This window comes from Silurus meridionalis, chromosome 10 (genome assembly GCF_014805685.1).
Source record: "Silurus meridionalis isolate SWU-2019-XX chromosome 10, ASM1480568v1, whole genome shotgun sequence".
In the NCBI taxonomy this organism is placed as follows: Eukaryota; Metazoa; Chordata; class Actinopteri; order Siluriformes; family Siluridae; genus Silurus; species Silurus meridionalis.
This window is the reverse complement of record NC_060893.1, coordinates 9,050,410-9,074,806: the sequence shown is the minus strand read 5'-3', so window position 1 is coordinate 9,074,806 and position 24,397 is coordinate 9,050,410. Positions and strand designations below refer to the sequence as shown.

The 24,397-nt window shown below is 37.2% G+C and overlaps 2 protein-coding genes across 3 annotated transcripts; both read left to right on the top strand.

The window, feature by feature from the left end:
• The first annotated feature begins 221 nt into the window (after positions 1–221).
• Positions 222–12,609, top strand: hsd17b12a (hydroxysteroid (17-beta) dehydrogenase 12a). The gene is made up of 11 exons (XM_046859690.1): positions 222–510; positions 6,885–6,931; positions 7,309–7,384; positions 8,914–9,021; positions 9,192–9,256; positions 9,599–9,643; positions 9,824–9,858; positions 10,328–10,409; positions 10,516–10,581; positions 10,979–11,128; positions 11,420–12,609. Exons 1-11 carry the CDS (start codon positions 333–335, stop codon positions 11,525–11,527), a joined length of 960 nt encoding a protein of 319 aa, XP_046715646.1. The 5' UTR covers positions 222–332; the 3' UTR covers positions 11,528–12,609.
• A 1,576-nt stretch (positions 12,610–14,185) lies between these two features.
• On the top strand, positions 14,186–22,456 carry alkbh3 (alkB homolog 3, alpha-ketoglutarate dependent dioxygenase). 2 transcript variants are annotated; one of them, XM_046860149.1, is made up of 10 exons: positions 14,186–14,320; positions 14,718–14,802; positions 15,043–15,113; positions 15,202–15,236; positions 15,329–15,376; positions 17,187–17,293; positions 17,790–17,878; positions 18,440–18,649; positions 18,845–18,943; positions 22,015–22,456. In XM_046860149.1, the coding sequence occupies exons 2-10, from the start codon at positions 14,727–14,729 to the stop codon at positions 22,108–22,110; spliced, it is 831 nt and encodes a 276-aa protein (XP_046716105.1). In that variant the 5' UTR covers positions 14,186–14,320; positions 14,718–14,726; the 3' UTR covers positions 22,111–22,456. The 2 variants fall into 2 exon arrangements, with proteins under 2 accessions (XP_046716105.1, XP_046716104.1); XM_046860148.1 differs by having other exon boundaries at positions 17,775–17,878.
• Positions 22,457–24,397: the final 1,941 nt, after the last annotated feature.

The following is a 24,397-nucleotide window of genomic DNA, read 5'->3' as shown; positions in this document are numbered from 1 at the left end:
CCCAATCACCTTCGAGCCACAGCCGCACATGGACCGCCCTTTTTAGACTCAAACACCGATGAATGAGAAAAGAGCCTTTGTGGCTGACGCCTGATTGAACCAATGAGCGGTGGGTGTCTGTTGGTGGACAACGGTTCCATCCAATCTGCGGTGAATGTGGGCGTGCTCGGGCGGTGAAGGAGTAGGCGGGGGTGTGCTCTTCAATCTGGATAGACTAGTATGTTAGAGGAGTTGTGGGGGTGTGATGCCACAACCTGCTTATAAAGGGGCTCTAAATCAGTGCATAGAGCCTAATTTTGTGGGTCAGACAGCACGCTCGCCCTGTCATCTACATGGAGCACTTTGACGTGGAGAAGATGCGTCAGCTTGCCGAGACTCCTCTCTTGTGGGTCGGTGCAGTCACCACGGCCTCGCTGGCGCTGTGGCTCCTCTTCCATATCATCTCCGGCTTCAAGATATGGGTGCTAGGAAATGGGGATTTACTGTCCCCTAAACTGGGAAAATGGGCAGGTGAGTTCAATTCATTAATTCCAAAAAAGAGCATTCCAGCAAAGAGTGAATTAATTTGGAAATATAGTGTTCAAATAAAAACTCTTATGAATAAAGAACATTTTTTTTAAGTACTACATACTAATTGAACTTTTAATAAAAAAAGACGAAATATATTTTTTTTGCATCGCATTAGAAACACGTGTCATGTTGTGAATGTATTATTATTATTATTATTATTCAGTAGTAGTATAGGAAATTGCATGTAATTGAATGATGAGCTACCCAGGGTTCACATGTATGGTCCTTAAAAAGCCGCTTAGAGTCTCAGGTTGACAGATTACGCCATACCTCCATGGGCTATGCGCTGATTATCGCAGGTTCTGACTCACTAAAATTAAGTCAGACTAAATCATAGCTGTACATTTTGCTCTGTAGAGGTAGAATGGCAATTTTAACTTGATTAATAAAAGGTTTTAATGGCTCTGCATATATATCTTAAATAAATATTTTATTTACAACTTGTAGTTAGAGAACATCTCGTGTTTTCAAATAGTTTTTTAGTTTTTCTCTATTCTCGTGTGTAATCTACTATTTGCTCTACCCAGTCTGACCCACTTATCCAATTTCTCGTCTGTGCAGGGCAACTGTGCGTCCATACAGGCTTTTCAATGCTATACTGCATATACAACAGTGGTTGAACAGTTGATGTGTTTCATGTGATTAGTTTTTTTTTTTTTTAGCGACCACACCATCTCCATTCGTTTTGTAGGACCACATATGTTGGTTCTGGCAACGTGACGCAGTTTAAAACGCCAATCCTAATTATAATGCGGGTCCATACCACGTGCGATTTGTGTGGGTTGGTGTCCATAGATTTCAGGTTCTATCAAATGAAGATGACTATTCAGGACACACACATTGCAACTTCACCGTAATTGGACATAAGTATATTGATTTATAAAACGATACATGATCAGTAATCCCCCCCCCCGACTTGGTCGTGCCCGAGAGCGCCGCTGAAAAATATTTCCTTCCTATGTGCTTCTCTTTCTATTAGTCGCATTTTGGGGTCATTGAGTATTCGTGCCACTCCCTGAAACGCTGAATCAGGCGACCAGTTTGACTTGTCCTACATCCTGTTCAGCTAAGATTCATGTTCCAAGCATCTTCAGCGCAGGTGAGCTTGAAGAGACTGAATGCAGGTAGAAGGCGAAACGTAGATTTTCTTGTCATTCCTGCAGCGCCAGTCCTGTCACATTGAGCAACAGCCAGTTTCAAGTTCTTAAATATTTCTCAGAACTTTGCGACAGGTCTCGCTTGTCTGGTCATATGGCACTTAGTATTCATTTTTGGGCTTCAACAATATTTAGTGGTGAGTTAAAAATATTTAGACAGATGTCCTCAACTCAAAAACTTGAGGTTTCTAAAAGGGTGGTTCCTTAGTATAAACTAACCGAACAACCTAACGCATCCAGACCAACAAGTTTCCCACCCTAACAAGTCCATCTTAAAAAAGTGTTTCCTCATCAGTTTTCTTTTTGTTAGTTATTTATTTATAACACACACACACACACACACACACACACACACACACACACACACACACACACACACACACACACACACACACACACACACACACACACACACAACTATGCTCTTAAAATGAGTCGTGTTGGCTCATTCCAAATGTAGTCCAATGTTCCTTCAGATACTCGGGGACTAATGCTCCATGTGATCTGGAGACCCCTACTGTTCAGTCGCAGTATTTAACAGGCGCGGTGAACGTCACAAACTAGTATTTCAGGTGTAGCCATGCTCTTCTGTAGCAAGTAAAATTAACAAAGTTTTCTTTTTCTTTTTTTTTTTTATATAACTTTATTAGCAATGAGCATCACTTTTGACAATTATGTATTATAACTAAATAGTTTTTAATAACTTATTACAATGATTATATAATCTATAGAAAAGTTCACATAAATACTATTAATTGTATTTCCCTTGGGGTGTGCCCTTGGTTGTACCCACAAGGGTACACGTCCTGTACCTTTCTTTGAATCCTTTACCTTTTTAATGTATATATTCATTTCGAACCTTTTAACTATTTAAATGTGTATCAATGGAACACCCGTGTCTCATTTTTAAGCTTCAGTGAATTAAACTTGCACCATACTTATCTTGGGCTAAAAAATGTTGAAGGACAAAGATATTATCTCCATGCCAGACAAGATTCTGTTCCTTTTGGAGGGGAAGTAATTATTTGATCAGAGTTGTAACCTAATGTACAACTGCTGAAATTACTATTGCCAAAATTTACACTTCCCTATCTGTCAACACACAATTTTTATTTTATAGGAATTAAAGGATGCATGTTGTACAAATTTAGCTTAATTTTTTTTTTAATCAAGTGCACTTTCCTTATTGAAACCTATAAAGAAGTGATGTGCAAATGCATAAAGCATTTTTATTAAATTATTATAAGCAGAGGACTAGGACTGAATCTGCCAGTACTTTTTTGAATATAGCTAAATTCCCTTTCATACCAGGCAACAGCACATGTAAATGAAATTTATTCCTGTGTCTCTGAATTAGTGAATGTCAACCATGCATGTCTCTAGCTGCATGCTTGTGAATGTACCAGTGCTGTGTTGTGAATGGGACTGGCTTCTGCTTTATGGTGCCAGTGGAGATGGAAGGGCTGTGAGAGTAAGGGGGTGATGTTGATACAGAAAGAGGTGGGTCGGGGGTGGGGTGTTAAAATAAATAAATAAATAAAATAATGTGACTAACAAGCTCATTGCCACACTGAAGAGAATGTGCTGTGTAAAACATTAACCCCTCCTCTTTTCTTTTTCATCTAAGCCTCCATTACACACTCTCACCACTAGTGTTGTTTTCTCGCTCTCTCTCACCCACTCGCTCTTGTTTGCCCTCCTAAACCCCCTCCCTCTCTTTTCTCTTCTGTCACGACTCAGTCATTTTTATTTATATATTTCCTGAAAAAGGGAGTCTTCCATCTGGCGTTCCCCTTTTGAAAGAATCTGATGCACTTGCATCAATGTTGCACTTTTATTTCTATAAAATTTAGCATGAATTCTCTATACATTTTGAATACTACACGTGCTATATGTATGTATGCCATTGTGGAATCTGAGGAATTAATTCTTCCATATATCATAATTTATTCTGTTAAACACTGACACTTTTGTCAAATGCTGACATACAAATGAGAATTTATGTTGTCATTTTTCTCTGTCTGAGCTTTTATGACCTTACTATGCATGTTCCTCATGCAAGCATGGTGGCTTTAGTGCTTAGACAATCTTTGTATAATTGATACAGATTGGAATCTTCCTGATAGAATAAGCAGTTCTTACTTTCATGCACAATTTCTTTTCGATGAGGATAGAAACTAGAAAATAGGGAAAAGTATTGATTACCTTTTTATTTTTAACCATGCGACTTCTTGGTGCTATCTTTGAGTTTGTCTTGTTGTTTGATTCACCTAAGTAGCAAAGCTATTTTGGGTGCTTTTACTGTGTAGTTTTTGTCCTGGCCATGTGACAGGCCTATTTAAAGCATTGTAAGCTGCTTTTGGGAGTGGGAGGAGGTGCACAAGTGGGTGTTTTCACATTCTGCAGAGCTACAGAGCCAGAGATGGACCAGCTTATTCACTGGATGGATTGGGGGGGCGCAACAGATTTATCTAGTCAATGTGGTCTGAGGGCGTAGGCCACCGCTTTACCAAGTATATTAGATCCGGTATCAAATTGAGTTTAGTTACAAGGTATCTATTTGTATACCATCACTTTTCAATTTTTTCCGAGTTGTCATTGTTGTGTTTTTTGGCCAGGTGGAAATGCCCTGTTGAATAGAGCAGTATTCTGCAGTAGGGCTACAAGTGCTGTTCTGGCACTAATGTAGTGCAGCAAGCGCTCTGTGGTGAGCTGGGTTGCTGGGGAAAGCAGAGAGTGGGTGGGGGTGGGGGTGGAGGGGATGGAGGGAGGGTGGCATGTTGTTGGTATTCAGGTGCAGTGGCTGTTCCAGACACGGCAGCTATTTTTACTCACTGCTGCTTTTTTTAGCCTAGGAAGCAGGGCCAGTGCGCCTGTGCAGTGCTGGGACATTCCGTATTTCTGAACGTGATGTTCACAAAGAGAAGCTCTGACCTCCATCATGTTTGAGTGGAGGTGGGAGGTGAGGAATAAAAAGAACAATCTTCATTGCACAATACATTTTTTTTTTCATGTATACCACCAGTCAAACAGATGAGATCTCTGATTTGTAAGCAATATTTAATATCCTTAGTGGAGTCTTTAATTGCATCTGCTCTGTCTCTTCTCTTGACAATTTGAAATGGGGGCACACCCACTCGCATGCATAGGGGCTTGCACTTTGTATGCAGTGTGTCATTTTCAAGCGTCAACATTCATAGTACTTACGAGTCAGTTTGTGTAGCCCCTTTCCATAGTACTGCTTATGTGAGGCAATGGATCCATGCCAGGAAAAACTCTTTCGCTTAGCCATAGAAGGAGTTTGACTGGATTATCTGCTTTTAAAAAAAAAAAAAAAAAAAAAAAAATTTAAGTATTGCAAACAAAATATTTTGGACTTGACTATTTTTGTCCTTTTGTATGTTCTTGCTTAACTCAAATTCCTCAACTTCTGACTGACAAAAGAACGACAAATTTGTCTTTACGTGAATAGGATGTTTATGGAACCTGATGGAATTTAGATTTTGACTAGGTCAACAGTTTATTTAACATTTAATGTTTTGTTAAAGGAAAGTCAACTGAACGTCAGTCTTTGGGAACATTCTGCTGATCTGCTAATCCATTTTATTACCGTATATCTTGAGGGACAATACAATAGAAATGAAAATTGGATATACCTTGGTCAATGAACAGCTTGTATAGTACTACAGATTTTACTTTTCTTTGAAAATAACAAATTGTCTAACTGGCAACAAATGTGAATACACTCCAAGTAAGCATGTCAAAACTGTGTCCAAAGTGTCAGTATTCAGTTTGAGCACCATTTATTTAGCACTGCCTTAATCCTCCTGATCATGGAATTCACCAGAGCTGCACAGATGTTGCTAGGATCCTCTTCCACTTCTCCATAATAACATCATGGACCTGCTGGAGGTTACACAGGGTGCTTCTCCACCTTCCGGTTGAGGATGCCCCACAGGTGTTTAATAGGGTTAAGGTCTGAAGAAATATTTGGCCACTCACTCACCTTCAGCAAGGCAGTTGCCATCTTGGTGACTTGGGGTGTACTCTCTTTTTGCTTGCCAGTTATTTTGACAATGGCTGTATGTTGTTATTTTCAGATGACCGTAAATCTGTACTGCTATACAAGCTGCACACTGACACTCTGGAAATATATTCACGTTTAATTTCTATAGTATTGTACCTTGAGAAGATGTACTAAAAAATTAGCTGAAATGTGAGTGGTGTACTCACTATTGAGATACTGTACTTCCATAAGCTTAAGTTTGACCATTTTATTTTAAAATAAATAAATTGGAAGGCTGGAGTTGTAAGCAATTCTTACTGGCTAGATATGCTGGCTCTTTGATGTATGCACTGATTCCACACAAGATTGATGCACCAGTGTTCCATAATTGTCTTGGTTCCAAATAACTTGATAAATAATCATATAATTATCTCCTGATTCAAAATTTTTCCCAGTTCAGCCCATTGGGGTACTGAGCTAGAGTTTGAATCTTAACATTGGTTTAAAAATAGGTAGAGGTTTGACTTCTCCCTCTTTATCCCTTGACTTTACGCAGTCTCTTTCTCTCCTCCTCTCCTCTTGTTGCTATTTTTGGCATTCCCTAGGATTCCTCCTCACCCCTCCCATCCTGCTGGACTCCATGAACGTCATGACTCCCTCCCTCCCTCCCTCCCTTCTTTCATTTAGCAACTTCTCTCTTCTAGCTTTGCTCTAGTCAGGGACTGTTGCCTTCTGAATGCATTTCATCTGGGTATTATGCATAGTCAAGACTTCTTGCTGTAGAGAAAGTCAAGATTACATTAAAAAATTGGATTATTGGTCTGTGTATATAAAAAAATGCACTAAAACATAATCTATAATAAAACGCACTAGAACCATATTTTCCTAATAGATAAATAACATGTATTTGCATCAGTGTTCTCCATAAGATTGTTGTATGGTGGTGTAAAACTTATACCGCTTCAACCTGTCCTGCATTTTGTCATGAAAGATGCTGCTCTGTAGTGTTAGTATGACTGCCCTATTCCCTTTTTTATTTATTTTTTATTTAATCTACCCTACATGGTGGCCATGCTGTTGCCATTATCATGCTTTTGTAGAAATGCCTCAAGTTGTGCATTTGTTTATAAATGTCATGCTTCCTGTTCCAGTTGTAACGGGAGCCACAGATGGAATTGGGAAATCCTATGCGGAGGAGGTAAGGGTTCCTCTACTTATTTATTTCCCTCCCGCCATGGAAGGCACAGTGACTCATCGCAAGAGATAGGTTTCTCTCTATGACCATGGGAGGGAGGGCAACTAGAGGACTACACTTGGAAAAGGACCCTCTCTGTTTACACACCAATAAATACCTTCTAGCAGCGTCCAGCCATTCACTGACCCAAACCCACTGAAGATGTTTACTGTCCACTGTTCACTTTATGAAATCCTAAAATCTATTACTGGAACAGGGAATTAACCTGTGCATATGTCCAGGCCTCATACAGTGCATTATTAAATCACTTTAGTAGAGTTGGACTAGGAAGTAGATTGTTTTTATATTAGGTAATTTCTGATATTCTTCTTCGTTCACAGCTTGCTCGACGAGGATTCTCCATTTTGCTGATCAGTCGCTCACAGGAAAAGCTGGACGATGTAGCAAAGTCTCTTGGTATGTATTTTCTGTGTGCTGGCTGATGAAGAAAACTATTTATAAACAGTGCTAATGTTGACAAAGCCCAGTATATTATCATTGTCCTGAGAGTACCAGGGTGGAAATGCCTGGGCATCCGTCTTGAGGCTTCAGGTGTCTTTGATGGAGCGCTTGCAATAAAGCTTTAACTAACATGCATATGCTAGTCCTATTATGATACATGTTAATTTATTAGACATTAAAACTTTTTAAAATTACCCTGTTATACCATGTCTCTCCAGACCATACTTATGCAGGCAGTCCAATCCCACTGCCTCATAATTCATCCCCTGCTGAATATTGTTTGTGCCAAGCCCATGAAAACATTTTCTTTTTCACTGCCTTCTCTGCAAGCCCTGGAATCTTTTCTGATGACTGTCGTCATGGAAATAATCTGGGTTGGGAGCATTGGGTGCTAGAATTTGTATGTATGTATATATGTTCATTGACGTCGGCACCCCTCCCTTATCTCCTTTGCCTGAATGAAGACAGTGTGTGTGAATGGGGACCTTCTCCCTGGTGGAAAGATTTCCTTTTATTTATTTATTTTTTTTCCCTCCCATGAGTTCCAAGAATAATTAATACTGACTCTGCATGATTGTTCTGATTTCATTGTGCAAATTTTTCATGCTGTTTGAGTGTCTGCATTGATTTTATTTTTCATGGATATATTTAGCTGAAAACATCTTGTTTTGTGTCAGTGTTTTATATCTATGCAAACGAGTGGTTGGTAAGATCTTGTTTTTTTTTTTTAAATCTCTGTAGCTACCCAGTCTGCTATAACTACAGTCGTGCTGAAAGCACACCGAAAAAGGGGAAGGAGGGGTGTTATGGGTAGTCACGAGCATGGTCTCTCCCTGACAAACCTGGCACTCTTTGCTCACGCCTCAACCAAAAAATGCCTTGGCAGTGTGGGGGCTTGGAGTCACCAAAACCACTCTGCTACAGTCACGAAGCTATTTAAAGCCGGAAGCTTTTTCTTAAAATAGATTCCATATTTGCTAATCTAATAGTCTTATTAGATCATGTTTACTGTCCTGCAGTCTCCCTAACGTTTTCTCAGGGTGGGTGGGTGGGGGTGTGTGTGTGTGTGTGTGTGTGTGTGTGTAATAAAATATATATATATATATATATATATATATATATTGTGTACATGGTATACAGTGCGATAAATCGGAGCAATTTTCCTCTCATGGCTCTCAAATAAGGTTCAGACACGATTCTTTGGACAATGCATTCTAATTGCTGCAGGCACGTCAAACTGAAGTAGAGGAAGGGTGTGGGAAGTTGAATCTCATTTCTTGTCTCACAGCGCCCCCTGCTGTCACAGACTTGCTATTCAAAACCTATAGTGGTGCCTTTAAGTTATTTTTAGTATGTTCACAAAATAAATTACTTTAAATAGTAAACTCAAGAGCCAGTCCCTGAAGGAACCATCATGACTGATTTTATACCGGTTTTCTTGAAGTCGGAATCTTTTAATCTGTCATTTCTGTTCTGCCATGCAGAAAGTTTGTATAAGGTGGAGACCAAGACCATCGCTGTGGATTTTGGCCAGATCAACATTTATCCTAAGATCGAGGATGCACTTGCTGGTTTAGAAATAGGAGTCCTTGGTGAGTAATTTTTAGATCATATAAAATTGTATCCTACTGTTAACGGTTTAAAGTAAACATTTTAAAAAGTAAAATGACCAGAACTTCTTAATTACATTTATTCAACTTACGAAAATCATTGCTTAATTAGAATTGGTTAATGTGACCGTTAACCCCATTTGTCTTAACAGTAAACAATGTTGGCATTTCTTATCCTTACCCTGAGTTCTTCTTGCACATCCCTGACCTGGACAAAGTGAGTAGAATTATGCCTTGTTATTTACTATGTGATTGACCTTTTTTTTTTTTTTTTTTTTGCTATCAATGGCATACAAAGAAATTTATGAAAAACAAATCGTGTAGGAAATGTGGGTTGCAGGTATATTTTGGCTTATTCTAATGAAAGGTCCTAGCATGACTAATATTAGACCTCTGTTTCTCTATTTATTGTAAATAAATTACATCTTGGCACAATTTTTTAAAACTGCGGTCAATACTGGGTAAATTTTTATACAAAAAATTTAAATGAAGAGTATTGAATTAAATGAGTCCTTTCTCTTCAACGTTTCTCTTCAACCTTTAATGTCTTCTCTTTCAGTTCATTAACACAATGATCAACGTCAACATAACTTCAGTGTGCCAGGTTAGTGGTTCTTTTGAGCATTATATAAATCATACATCCCTGTGTGATTATAATTTTTGTTTGTGGTGGGGAAAAATGATCGAGTAACTGTATACTTCCTAGTTTTTTGTTTTTCTGCACTGCTTTCTCATTTGTTGTTTTTTCATTGGTATATTGCCGTCTCCCTCTTTGCTTCATCAGATGACTCGCCTGGTTTTGCCCAAAATGGAAGCTAGGTGAGCCCTGAATATTATTTTTGAATAATATTTGAACGATTTCCAATTCAAAATGTGGAATTCCTACATAAGTTCAGAAAGGGAAGGAAAGGGTTGTTTTGAAGTCATTACTTGTTAAATAGGCTTCCCTATCATTTTCTTTTGGCCAAAACATGGCTTTCAACACTGTGCAACAAATGCCTCCTAGACTGATTGGCTAGCTTGGGTCATATGCCTCAGTAGGGCCAATCAAAAGGCTGGGAAAAATTTTATACAAATGAGACCAACCTCAGCTTGCCAAAGCACACTACTGCAGCTGCAGGGGTACTGCATGTAAAAGCAGATGCCATGGCAACACACAAAGCACCATAATTAGTGTATGTGTGGTCTGTTAGTGTTGTCAGAGAATTGATTCCTGTTTTCAGTCTTATCTTTGGCTCAATAAGTTCAGCTTGGCACAAAAAGATGTAACTCCTTCTGTCTGTTTCAGAGCAAAAGGTGTCATTCTCAATATATCCTCTGCTAGTGGCATGTACCCAGTTCCACTGCTCACTGTTTATTCTTCTACCAAGGCAAGTCTTTTCCATAATATGTAAAAGTTGCAGTTAAGACTATGTATATTGTATATTGGCAAAACATTACCCTAGTTAAGGAAATGGTTGGCTGCTTTAATTGTAGGCTTTTGTTGACTTCTTCTCCCGTGGACTTCAAGCAGAGTACAAGTGCAAAGGGATCATTATTCAGGTCAGAATTTTTCATTACATGGGCTTCTACTAATAGAAGCTCCTCCTTTAGATCTCTCATGTCAGGTTCCTTTGACTATTAAACACATCTTGTTGGATTGTATTTTTTTTTTTTTAAACTGCTAGGAAACTCTTATTCAGAAACATGTCTTCAAGGGATTTTTCATAAAATATCACTTAAATGTTTATTTTTTTCCTGTAAAGCTGAAATGTTTTATATAGTATTTGAAATGTTATGGATTTAACGATTAACTTGTATCTTCAATGTATATAGCCCTTGTGCCATCATGGTGTTAAAACTTGAATGAAAAAACAAACAGAATTTGTTCAGCAGTTTGGCAAAGTGAAATTACAATGAAGGTCTTTTGGTTTGATTCCAAATTATCCTATATCTACAGAGCGTGCTGCCTTTCTTCGTGGCCACCAAAATGACGAGGATCAGAAAACCCACTCTAGACAAACCAACTCCTGAGCGTTATGTAGCTGCTGAGCTAACCACTGTGGGACTACAGGACCAGACCAATGGTTACTTCCCGCATGCAGTCATGGTAAGCACACAATTACTCACAAGCATGTACACCAAATACAATATGCTCTAGTCATAACGGTTCTAATTTGCATATTTAAACACAAGTAATAAAAACTATAGAATGCATTACATAACTTTAATAATTTTTAGATTATGCTGACTTAACTGAATGTCTGATGGGGACAAAGTGCCATTTTATTTAGTGCTTTATTACATTGTTCATTTGTTGTTTCCTCCCAAAAATCTGTTATGAATTGGCTATAATAAATTACCAAAAAGTATGACCTAATGATTTTTCTGTGTTTTGCAGGGATGGCTTACAACTGTTCTAGTTCCCATCAAACTGGTCATTTACTTTGGCATGCGCATGAACAAGGCTCAGCGTGGTGGTTACCTCAGGAGGAGAAAGCTGCGATAACTCATCGACATCGTCTAAAGGGAAATGATAAACCACATCCAAAGTGTCCTTTCCTTTTTGTTTGCTTAGTATCGTATGACTGCCTGACTTTGTATCAGTGTTTGAGAAGTTCTGTGTTTTGGCTTTTGTACTGAATATCAGTCTCTTTACGTTCTTGTAAGAAATACTGCACACAGATGTCACACTGACACATTTTGAATGAAATAGTTCAAACTGGGCTGCTTTTTTTTTTTTTTTTAAATCAGTGTTTCTCTTTTGGGTTGTGTGATTTGGGAATGGGTGTGTAACTTCTAACAAACATGGTCTAAAGAGTTGCATTGGTGCATGGCAGGCTGTTTTCACTGCTGTTCTAAGCAGACGGTATTTCGAATGGCAATGGTTTCATATACCTACATACTTTTTCTGTGTATAAAAGCTTTACGTGCACCTGATTGTTTGCTCAGTGATGCCAGTTTCCTGTTATGTTTTGTTTACAATAATTAGGAAGGTGAAATTTCTACTTAGTTTTTGAATGATAATGAGGATTGGCCTTTTAACTTTTCTTTTTTTACATTTTGTACTGTTTATTACTACTTAGTATTTATTAAATTGGTGATGGGCTTTTGGTGTTTTATGTATGTTTACTAGATATCTGCAATGGTGCCTAGTATATTGAGCCACATTGGACACAGCTAAACTCTGATCATTCTGAATGATGTGCCTTACAGAAATATACAGGAATTTGCTGTTGGAGGGGATCTCTACCAGCTGCTATTCTGTCTCAAACGTAGCAATGCACTTACTGACCTTTTTTTATAAGCATGTTCACCAAAGTGTGTACTATGCCATATGAATTTTTATTATTCTCAATTCACGGATATTTTTCTATGGTCTAGATCTCCAATAAACCAAAACCAGTCAAATGAAGGTGCTCTGGTGCTTGAAATATGCTGGCTGTTATGCAGGGAAAACTTGAATGTTTACATTCCAAAATGTTTAGGAATGGACTACAATGTGTGCCTTTTGTTTTACCAAATCATTATGTTAAACTTGGTTTGTCTTTTTGTTTTTTTCCAAATAAAGATGTGATTTTTACACTGGTACAGGGAATTTACCATTTATATTAATCCATTTGTTTTCTGCCTCTCAAAATAGACTTTGGAACTTTGGTCCAACAGGTGATGCTGTTCATTAGGCTGATGAGTAAAGCAATTCTCAAAAATCATCTGAGTAAAATAATAGTTCATTAGATGGTGTAAACTAGTCTGAATAATGTATTTATGAGAAACTGCGCCCAATGCTGCAAGTCACACTGAGATAAAATTAAATAAAGAAAAGCCACAGCTAAAATGGATTGTTTCTCAGTTAGCTGAGCAAACACAGATGGGTGACGAATTAAGAGGGGAAAACACTGAAGAATAAAAAAAAAAAATTGAACCCTATAAAATTTACATCCAGACAGATGTACAACATGATTACATTAAGCAATCAACATATTAGTGTTTGCTTTATGGCATATTTGAAACAGTTTGCCCAACAGGCCTTAGTTATATACAAAGTAAGGAAAAAATAATTATCTGGCTAAGACAAGGGGTTGGTTCTTATTGGTTTTTTGTTTTTTTCCATTTATGCTTATTAATTTACATTTAACTGATGTTTTACCCAAAGTGACATACCATTGGATAAAACTAAGCATTTGGGGGTCTTTCTCAACAGTGGCAGTTTTTTTTTTTAACTCGCCAACCTTCCAAACAGTAGGTTATTAATCTTACTCAGTGACTTTTGTTTCTTAAAGACTGCACAGCTGTGTTTCAAAGGGAACACTGCCTAAAGTGACACTTGCCATTATATCTATGAAGACATAAATAGTAAATTTTGTGGTTGCAAGTGCTCCCCTAATTAAACAAATACTCTTGTAAAATTAAAAAAAGAAAAAGAGCAACTATTATTCAGGTGACTGTCAGTGGAGGATGTAATCAGATTGTCATAAACTGTATGGAGAGAAATGTTATAGTAAAGGTGAAGTGCAAAAGCAATTCTTTACAAAGATGAAGGCACATTTGAGTTCATTGGTGGGGGAAAAAAAAAGTCTCTGTAATACAGAGGTGGTAAAAATATTCTCATTACGGTGTGGGTCCACTCATCCCCTTGGGTGTAAGTGGCACTTCAAATTAACACAAAGTTATTCTGAGTGATTACCTTTAGTTTAAGACACATTATTAGACAGTTGGGAATGCTCACACCCAGAATGGTAATGTCCACAACCACATGGCACTGGATCAACAAATGGTTTGATAAGTTAATTGTAAATCCATTGTTTGGGCATTCACAGTCAATAGATCTCAATCCAACTGAATTTTTGTAGCAACATTTTAAACCATACTACAGCATTAACAAAACTGTCAATTGAAGTATATATTTTCGAAGATTGGTGTCCACATCTCCAGATTCAGTTCCAGGCATGTGCACAGAATAAGCCAATTTGCCCGTTTTTGAAGGCCTAATACATTCACCTTAAAAAATGTGTGTTGATTTTTATTGCCTAGTTCGAAAATCTGTTATTAATATACTTGGTTAACATGTATATTATATAACTTATATGCCTTTCCGATTTTGGAAAAACAGGACTCGTATGTAAAATAGGAACCAATGTTTATTATGTAAGAAGCCGGACGTTTATCCGGGATGCACACATACCTTCTTGAGAGGCAATCCGTGTAACTTAATTTAATAAAATGTTGCAGCTTTCCACGGTTGAATACAGATCTCCTGGTTATTTTTGTAACGCGTGAAACATTTGATTCCTTGCAAAGTGTGAGTCAAAGTTGGCAGGAATTTTATGTTCTTGTATTTATAGTATTGTATTGTAACTTTAGAATGCTAGCTTGCTAATTGCAATCAGCCTTATCTAGACTTTCAGTTAACATACAGCTAGAGGTCTGCCGTGTGTGAGAATCAAACGCTTATGTCTTAAAATTTCGAAATTTAGATTTTGGTTGATTGTAAAATCCAAATTACAATTTTGTAGCATGTTGTGCTAACTGTAGAGTTTATTCCCTAATTCACCAGAAGGTGGCAGACTGGCACTATTTATTTACCAGCCAGCGGTCTATGGAACTATATTTATTTGACATTTATTAAACAATATATTATTAATGATATAATAATAAATTGATTCCTATTATTTTTTCTTTCATTTTTGTGATTTTAGTTGTTTATTATGGGTGACAAACGGCAGAGAGCAAGAGTGCAAGGCTCTTGGGCCAAACCTCTTCCCAAACCAGTATCTTCAACAGGTACCTAAACCCATTTTTCCTGCAATGTTTTTACTGTTAGACGCAAACAGTCCGTCAAAACTAATAGCCCTGTTTTTAGCACAGAATGAAATGGCAAAGTCAGCATCCATTTTGCAATTTGATTCCGGGAACACACTGTGCAGCTACAAATTAGATTTATTAAAGAGAACTTGTGGAGTTGGTTTTATGTATTCAATAATTAATAAAAAAACAAATACTGTCTTTAAAACATTTCACAAGCACATCTTCAGCAAACATCTGGGACATGGAAAGCTGGACCAGTAACATATGAGTTCACGCCGCCTTCTAATGTAAGTGTTTATATAAAGAAGTTAGATTGCGCTCATACGATTGCCTTGTTCATGTGTCTCTCTGTTAATCTCTGTATGTTTACTACAGCCTGTCAGAGTGATACCTGTTGAGAAGGTGATAGAGTGAGTGATCTTTTCTTTCTTCTTGGCCATGGAGTAGCGAACTGGTGTACTCAGAGAAAGACAAATAAAAGTTGTTTTTCTCTTTTTGGCAGAGAAGCTGGGGTTTACGAGATTAGCCAGGGTCCCACCGGAGTATCCAGGTACCAGTGTTCAAATATGTTTATTGTTGTTTAAATAAACAAAGTGTTCAAATATGTTTATTTATGTTTATTCTCTTTTCTGTTTAAATAAAAAAGAAAGAAAGAAAGAAAGATTAAGATGTAATGCGTTGTTTGTATTTATAATTTTGACTTTTACCCTGCAGTCACTATTAGATTTAAAATAAATTAGGAGAAGTGGTAGCACTATAGGCTACTATGTACAGCAGTGGCGGGCGGTCATGGCCGGCCAAGCCTTCTCTTAAGCACTGACCTACATTTACAACCTAAATTCTAATATTTGTTCCATGAAATTGTATAAGTTTATTCCCAACAGTTTATTATCTTCATTTCGTAGCATTTCTCTTGGTTGTACTTCTTCCAGTACGTGTATGTGGATGTCAGATTTTTTGTTCAGATTTCAGCCTCTATGTGCTGCCATGTCATTTTAATTTGCCCAGGGCCTGCAAAGTCAATATTGCTGGCTCTTTTACTATTGAGAATATTATCAATGGGTCTGTTTCTTTAACCAATCAGATTTCATATTCGCCTCACAGGGACAGCTAGCTGGCCCAGAATAGCGTCAGCATTTTTCCATCCACTGATTGAAAACTGGTACAACCAAGTTCGACTGGCAAAACACACATTTACACATCTGAGTTGGACTTTTCTATGCCTACGGAAGAAAATAAATTGATTTGGTCTCGGACATACTTAAAAATACATTTTTAAGAAAAGCTAGACGGCTAGGAGAGGTCGGTCAACTCTGAAGCTAGCTTGCTTGTCTTAGCCCGGGAAAGGGGTTTGTTCTCCACTTCCAGAGCAGTGAATACGAGCGGTACCACTGGCTTACAGCTGGTGCAAATTATGAGTCTGTATCTCTGTAAGTAGGTTGTATTTTATTACATTTTTTTATGTTTTTGTCATGTTATTAGACAAATATTGATTCTAAACTGCTCCAGATGATGTACGTGGCACAGTTGCAGTTGTAGTGTAGAGGTTTGGAGTTGTTAACTGGGTTTCTTGCTTTAATTAAATGGTATTCACCCTCCATATGTGAAATGCCTCTCTCTCTGAAATGCCACACCTTGTTATATTGAGTTTTTGTATTGTATTGATGGTTTCTATAATTGAGACGTGATAGTGGTGGTATTAAGAGCTGGATTAAGTCGGGTAAGTCCCCACTGAAGGCCAAGTTACCAAATGCACGGCCCGCCACTGATGTACAGTCTATAGTGTACTGAAACAGAAATAAAAGACTATACAGTAAATATTGCTCACAGTGATTTCAGACTTTTTTTAATCTGGACATCTGGAAATTACATACTTTTCCATTATATTATTATGCAACCTTTTTTTGTAGTAATTGTATTTTCTTTTTAAAAATTGCACCACTAATAATGACTAATGAAGAAGTTTGAAAGTCTTTTAAATAGCAAATTATAACATTTCCATGATAACCTATTTCAGTCATATACATTCGGTGTAAATGACTCTGGATAAGGGCATCTGAGCTTTATAAATCAATCATAGACATTATTATAAAATTCTGTAACACCGGGAATCTTTTAGTCACGTCTGATCAACTGCAAGTGCCTCTAAGGATTTAAGACATTACAGTAAATGGCCCAGTGTTGTTTTCTGCATAAAGGCATTAAGTCATTAAGTAACTTGTGTTTGAGAATCATCAGTTCTGCTAAAATCTACAGTGTGCCCACTTATGCTTATACTTGAGCTACCAGTTATTGCTCTATTAACTTTCTTCACCCTACCCCCATCCCCAAAGTTGACATTGTGATATGTTTGTACTTAGACTGCGGCTCCTTCCTGGGTTTTTGCCACTGAACCAGGCAGACTGGATGTTCTCTAAACTGTTGGCAGAGCTTCCATGGTCACAGAAGACCAATTATGGCATGATGGGTGAGTAAAAAAAAAAAAAATAAGTCGACATGCTATATTCAGTAATATGCTAAATAAAACTAAAAAAATAAAGTGCTGATTATTGTAGAACAAGGGGATTATAAGTAAGTGTTTGTTTTTGTGTTTACTGGATGACTCAATTTTTCCAGTCCTTCTTCCTCTCTGAATTGGCAGATCTGCTACTGCCTCCAGCACAGCTGTTGATCCTTCCCAGACCAGTGTATTATACAGACTTGAATATTCTTAGAGAATAAATATTTTCTTTGGACCAAATTTTGGTCGATTGAGGCTCCTGTTAGTGAAACATATTTTTGCTACGAGAGTTAGATTTATTCAATTTGTTCTATAAAAGTAAAAATAAATTGTCATTTTTAATTTTGAATCACATGCATGTGATAAACAAAGAAAATTAAACATTTACAATTCGTGTACTTCTGTAGCTATAAGTAGACATTTAAAAAAAAAATTTTCATCTGTAAAGTGTTTCCTGGTTCAGGTGAAGCATATGAGGAACCGAGGCTCACCTGCTGGTATGGAGTACTTCCTTACACATATTCTGGCTCCATGATGCAAGCCAACCCTCAGGTTTCAGTATTTTTTCATTTTTAATTCTTCCTGTACATTATAAAAGCAGGATGATTCAAAATAGTAAACATAGGGGCTAGTTATACATTTTTGTAGAAGGATTTGGGATTTAAAAAAAGGAGCTGATCCTCAAAGCTTGGTATTGGGGCAGATATAGGCATATTCTAATAGTCTAATGTATCAGCTATAATAAGCCTCATAAAAAAATTTGTTTCTTCTTTTATGCCCTTTTATCACATTTAGCTGCTTATGCCAGCAGTCACATAGGCCATGTAAACAGGCTTCCACATCATTCAGCAAATATTTTAAAAATAAACACTGGGGGGAAAAATCCATTGAACCCATGGTGTCAATTGTTTGACAAGTTTTTTTTCTTGGCCACTAGGTTACCACCTCACCGTAATCATGGCTAATTGCTTAAAAATAAATATTACATTTTGTCATACCATGATTAGAATTGTGGGCAGAAATAATTATTTGAGGATTCCTTGTAAAACTTATAATGTGGTCTTTTCTCCCAATGTGTACACATATTGTGCCAACCTTTTTTTTGTCCAACAGTGGCATCCTATCCTCCTGAATCTGCGTCAGACTATAGAGCAAGAGATTTCTCAGACCTTTAACTCTTTGCTATGTAATCTATACCGTAATGGGAAGGACAGTATTGCTTGGCATAGTGATAATGAGGCATCTTTAGGTCCTCACCCCACCATAGTCTCTCTCAGTTTTGGAGACACGAGAGTCTTCAGCCTCCGGAAGAAGCCTCCTTCAGTGAGTGACCAGCTAATTCTTAATTTTCTTCTGTGTAGATGTGTATATATGTATGTATGTACGTATGTATGTGTTTATATGGTGTGTGTGTGTGTGTGTGTGTGTGTGTGTGTGTGTATATACGTACAATATATATATATATATATATATATATATATATATATATATATATATTATACTGTGTGTGTGTTTTAGGAGGAAAATGGAGATTACACATATACAGAGAGGTTGAAGATACCATTGAGTCATGGAACACTCTTGATAATGGAGGGATGCACTCAAGATGACTGGCAGGTATAAAATTACACTACATGGACAAAAGTTTTTGGACAGTTAACCATCACATTTATATGTGCTTGTTGATCATCACTTTGCTGCTATAATTCATAGGGAAGGGTTTACAGCACATTTCGGAGTGTAGCTCTGAGAATTTCATTGTTAGTGTCATCAGAGCAATGATGTTTCTGACAAAACAAACAAAAAAAAACGTGTCTACTGATATCAGTTCTGTTGTAACCCTCCTGACAGGGATGCTGAGAATCACCTGAGAAATTCTTACGAAGTGTTCTGCTTGCTATAAAGTGAGTGCAGTGCAGGCCCACAAACGATGATGTATATAGAACTTGCAATATTGCATTAAATATGGCACATGCTGCCATTTTACTGCTGGAGCTGCAAGAATCACTTTAGTTTGCAGAAGTCAAGCTCTTGCTGCTTATCACTTCACTTCACACAGTTATGGGTCACTTAGACGAGGCATATGCAATGACTTTCCACCAACATTGTTTATGCACAATAACAAATGTGATTAGAATTCTCCAGCTCTGTCGGATGTGTGTCTGTTAGTGCCAATAAATGTGGCCCTGGAGAGGAGAGGACATGTCCTGCAAAGCCACGCAAACATTCAGGCACCACTAGGTCACAAAAACCCAATTCTGTGCTCAAACATCCACCTTAGTTTAATCTAACTTGTACAAGACTAACTTGTATAAGGCCTTACAAATATGGTTTGGTTGAATGTAGCACAGGGATACACTCCTTAGTTCTTGCACTGCACCCAAACTTCTGACTTTTCAGGGGCCACATCAGCATCAAGACCTCAACAAAGTTTTAGCTGGAACTGGTTTATTCTCTTTTTACTGAGGTAAAAACAGGGGTTCTATTCAACATCATTCAGTCATGTTAAAAGTTTAAAAGTTATTTATATCTCTTGAAAAGATTGATGACCACTGTGCTAGACCATAAGAGGTATAAAAATAAAGAGAAAAATCTTAAAGTGGATCCTGTAAAGTAGCCGTTGTGGGAACACCGAAACTGGGCTGTTTTTTTCTTGGAGCCTGTGAGCAATCTGCATTTTACACTAATTGTCTAAGAGCAACAGACTTACTCTGTCTTACCCTTATTAATGCCAAAATACAGCAATTTGTGGCAATCAACACAAAACATAGTAAACACAAGAGTAGCTTTTTCCAAGTCCTGAAGAAATGAGGAATGACTTGATTTTAGAAATCTTTCCATCCTGAGAATAATTACTGTTTACCAACTACTATTCGAATCTTTGGTCAAAAATTAATAAAATGTCAAAAAAAAATTGTACCTGTTAACTAATATTTTGTGCTTAAGATATTTAGTGTTATTAAGATAAATGGATATCTGATTTGTTTTAATGTAATTAAAGGAAATCCGTTTCCATTAAACTCGTAATGGTGTTTATATTAGTTCTTAAGGGATGCCATAGTCAGAAGTAGTTAAAAATATGTTTCTGGCATTCACTCATATTCCACCAGGACTAAAAAGGGTTTAGAGTTTAGGCCTTAAGTTTTTTGGCAGGTTTGGATATGAACTTTATCAGTTACTTTATCAGTGACGACTTTAAATTAGCTAATTGCACAGTCAATTTATTGTCTTTTTCCCTAGTCCTCTTAATTGGTTGTTTAGATGTTACCAATTTTAAGCTCAAGCTATATGAAGCCTTTTAGATTTCACCAACATCTTGGTATATACTCTGATCAGGCTTAACAATTTGACCACCTGCCTAATATTGTGTTGGTTCCCCTTTTTCTGCCAAAACAGTCCGGACCCATCAAACATTAACAGCATTAAGTTCTTAAATTTGATGTACAGGAGCTCATCTATTGGATCTTCGCTCCCCACATGCATCAGTAAACCTTGGCCGCCCATGACCTTGTCGCCGGTTCACCAATATTCCTTCCTTGGACCACATTAGATAGATACTGAACACTGCAGACCGGGAACATCATACAAGAGCTGCAGTTGTGGCTCTGACCCAGTCGTCTAGACATCCCAATTTGGCCCTTGTCAAACTCACTCAAATTCCTATGCTTGCTTATTTTTCCTGCTTCTAACTTATCAACTTTGAGGACAAAATGTTCACTTGCTGCCTAATAAATCCCACCCACTAACAGGTGCCGTCATGAAGAGATAATCAGTATTATTCACTTCACCAGTCATAATCTTATGCCTGGTTCGCGTAAATAAAAGCAGGCAAATCCTGTTTATACTGTTGGTTTATTCTGTGGTGACGATAAAGTATGTAAAAATGTAGTGGTCAAAAATGGTAAAAAGCCATGCAATATTATAAATAATGCAACCATGCTCATGGAGTAAAACCTGGGTAAATAAAAGGCCTGGTCAAAATGGTACTGTTTTGCCAGCTAAATTCTAAAAGCATTGGAAGGGTATTCTCCCCCTGCTGCAGAGTTACTTTGGATTCTGGCACAGCTACCAGCTAGAGCTATTTTTCAGAGCACACAAATAAGGGAAAAAGGTCAAGGACATTTTATAGCAACACCTAAAGACTGTCTCTGTCTCTTAATTTGATTTTGGAAAGTGTCTGAAGGCACACTTAAGTCAGACAGGATTTACATTGCACAGCTATAATAAAGTGTACTAATCCAACACGGACAACTTGCTAAAAGGATGATTTGAGAAATTCAGTAAATATTTATAGATAGGCAGAGACGTAGCCTGTTCTAGTAGTGTTAGCAACCTTTGTTTGAGTTTGCTTTGCCACTGATATAAATTCCCCAGAGACAAAATTGCATTGCTGTGAAATTACAGGTTTAATGGTCTAGACAAGTCTCTTAGTAGACATTCCTTGACTGACAATATGATCACTGTGTTCACCAGATTAGAAACACTGTAAAAGAAAAAGTGTATTTGTCTAGCATGTAGCTAATTGAGATCAATTAAAATCTCTAATTAAGTACCACCCTTATTACGTGCATAAACTGTATGTGTACGTACTGTGTAGTATTTGATATGACCCATCACTTCCTTCAAGGGTCATTTATTCTGTAGTTGTTGTGTGACCCACCCCTAATAATAATAATTTTGTTGGACAGCATCAGGTGGCGAAAGAGTACCATGACCGTGGGCCAAGGATAAACCTGACCTTCCGTAAAATCTACCCTGAACCAGTAGACTCCTCGAGAAGATGAATGATGACTGTAATGAAGAGATTCAAGAAGTGCTACAAGACTTGGACAATTGCAGGAAATTTATAGGAGGTGGAGGGGATGTAATTAAAATGCAGTACATACTACTTTATACTGATATCTGATTTCCTTGCTTTAAACCAAATGGAAGTGGAATATGTAAGGTTTTAAGTTGATATGCTTGCCTTGAAACAAAGTAAAATGCTATTTAAGTATGAAGTGTACTTATTAGTTTTGGCAGTTTTTTGTTGGCTTTAAACAAATATAAATATCTCTGAAATGTGATTTGTTTTCTGACAAGGTTTTTTGTTGAACATACAGTTGAATAAAACAAGGCATAATAATGTCAGTTTTCTATCTTATTTGATGTTTATTATTAAGTTCATTGTGTTGAGAGTGGCTCACTCTTTCATGTTCATGTTTACCTATTGAATCGGATAATAACTTTATTCACTGTCACTAATTGTGTGTTTAATAGGTGCAGCATTGCCACTATTCAAATACATTTATAATGGAATACTAGTATAATGGTTTTGACAGAGTTGATAAAACACTGACCTCCAGCTCTTTTGTAGGCATGCTTTCACAATGTACACCCTGTAAAGTCAGTATATTTACATCATTAGATTAACTCTGTTAAACTGCTCTACATTTCTTACTTTACAGGTCGTCACGATAAATCATGGCTCTAGCTACAGCTACTTAAAGGGCATCTGTATTTATATATCCATTAAAATACTATTCAAAAGTCACACTCATTTCAAATTAAATCTGATGCAGAACATAATGTGCAAGTCAATACAGCTTACCGAGATTCAGCCTCAAATGTGCCATAGTTCTGAATCTTATTAAAGCTCTCACAGTATCACTTGTTAAAAGAAAATGATTGTCTGAATGGTGGTACTATATTAATTAATAAAAAGGTTTTTTTTGTAGTTTGATATGTTCCATTTTGTCTTTTACCTGTATAGCTTTGGCAGGTGGTAACTTCTAGTTAAGATTTTAACCAATGACCTTTTTCCCTGCCGAAGCATTTACACATTGCAAGTGAGAATAAATCTCACAGTTTTGCTCGCTGTTGTCTACCTTTAGTGATTTGTTGCAGAACCTTAATTAAAGCCGCATGGTGCACCCTAATACTTCACAGACTCTGCCGCAGGCCACTTGTGAGAGCCCATAAAATCTGACTTGCGCTTGGAAAGTCCAGGCTTTTTTGTCTCCGTTCTGGAATGTAATACTTCATGTTGTTTATTGTAATTGGTCCACTTGGCCTTTTTCTGACGCAACTCATGAGGTTGTGTGTGTCTGTGCGTGTGAGAGGATGAGAAAGGGAACAAATTTGCTTGCCTAGTGTTTCAAAAGCTGTATTTATACGTAAACAGATGTTTCACTGATATTCTGATATGTTGTACTCCAATAGAGTTGTATTTGCTAAATAAAAAAACAGGATTTTAAAGTACAGTGTTCTGACTGAGCATCTATAACTGTTTGTTGTATGTCTCTGTTCTCTTTAGTAGGTGTTTTACTAATGTTCACCATTAATACTTCTTAGTTTCTGATTTCACTTAAACAATGCATCATCTGTGTAGTATTGCACCCTGAGGTTTCTTAGTGAGGATCCATTTGTCTTTGCCATAAGCATCTTAATCAGTACATTAGTGAGAAAAGGATTGTAAATCTTGTTTAATTGTGAATGTGTGCATGCATGAGAACTGAAATTATTTAGTCTGATTCAGAAAATTAATTAAATAATCAACCATGACTATTTTCATGTGTTGCTTTATGCTGGTTGGGGTGGGTGGTGGTAGGCTCCAGAGGCAAGTACACATTCACATAATTACTGACTCCCAGGGACCAATTTATTTAGTTGCATGTTTTGGGGGAAGTAAAAGAAAACTGGAAAACATAGAGGGAACCCATGCAAACGTGTGGAGAACCAGTGAAAGTCCTGGAATACAACTCTGCTAATGTTGCCACCTAAAAAATGAATAAATAATCAGTTATAAGTCATATCAGTTCATTAAATTCTTGAATCATTCATTAAATTATACAAACTGTCCACAAACTGTATATACAATATGGTGCGGTGTTAGCAATACACATTTAAGGCATGTATGGAAGATAAGGACTCTGGAAACTGTTACAAATAGCTCCTAAAGACTTCTATCTGGACATACCCAGGCAGATTACTTTTCAAATGGAAGGAATTCCAGCTTTTTTACTGCTCTCTCTCAGCAGTTGCCATTCTACAAAAATCAGCAGAAGACAACACTAGAAACCTCAAATAATA

What these genes read in the sequence shown, in the direction of transcription:
- hsd17b12a (XM_046859690.1), top strand. Translation starts at nt 333, where the DNA reads ATGGAGCACTTTGACGTGGAGAAGATGCGTCAGCTTGCCGAGACTCCT. An exon ending in GGAAATCCTATGCGGAGGAG is followed by an intron (nt 6,932 to 7,308) that starts GTAAGGGTTCCT and finishes CTTCGTTCACAG; the next exon opens with CTTGCTCGACGAGGATTCTC. An exon ending in ACTTCCCGCATGCAGTCATG is followed by an intron (nt 11,129 to 11,419) that starts GTAAGCACACAA and finishes TGTGTTTTGCAG; the next exon opens with GGATGGCTTACAACTGTTCT.
- alkbh3 (XM_046860148.1), top strand. Translation starts at nt 14,727, where the DNA reads ATGGGTGACAAACGGCAGAGAGCAAGAGTGCAAGGCTCTTGGGCCAAA. An exon ending in GGTCCCACCGGAGTATCCAG is followed by an intron (nt 15,377 to 17,186) that starts GTACCAGTGTTC and finishes GTTTGTACTTAG; the next exon opens with ACTGCGGCTCCTTCCTGGGT. An exon ending in GCACTCAAGATGACTGGCAG is followed by an intron (nt 18,944 to 22,014) that starts GTATAAAATTAC and finishes TTTGTTGGACAG; the next exon opens with CATCAGGTGGCGAAAGAGTA.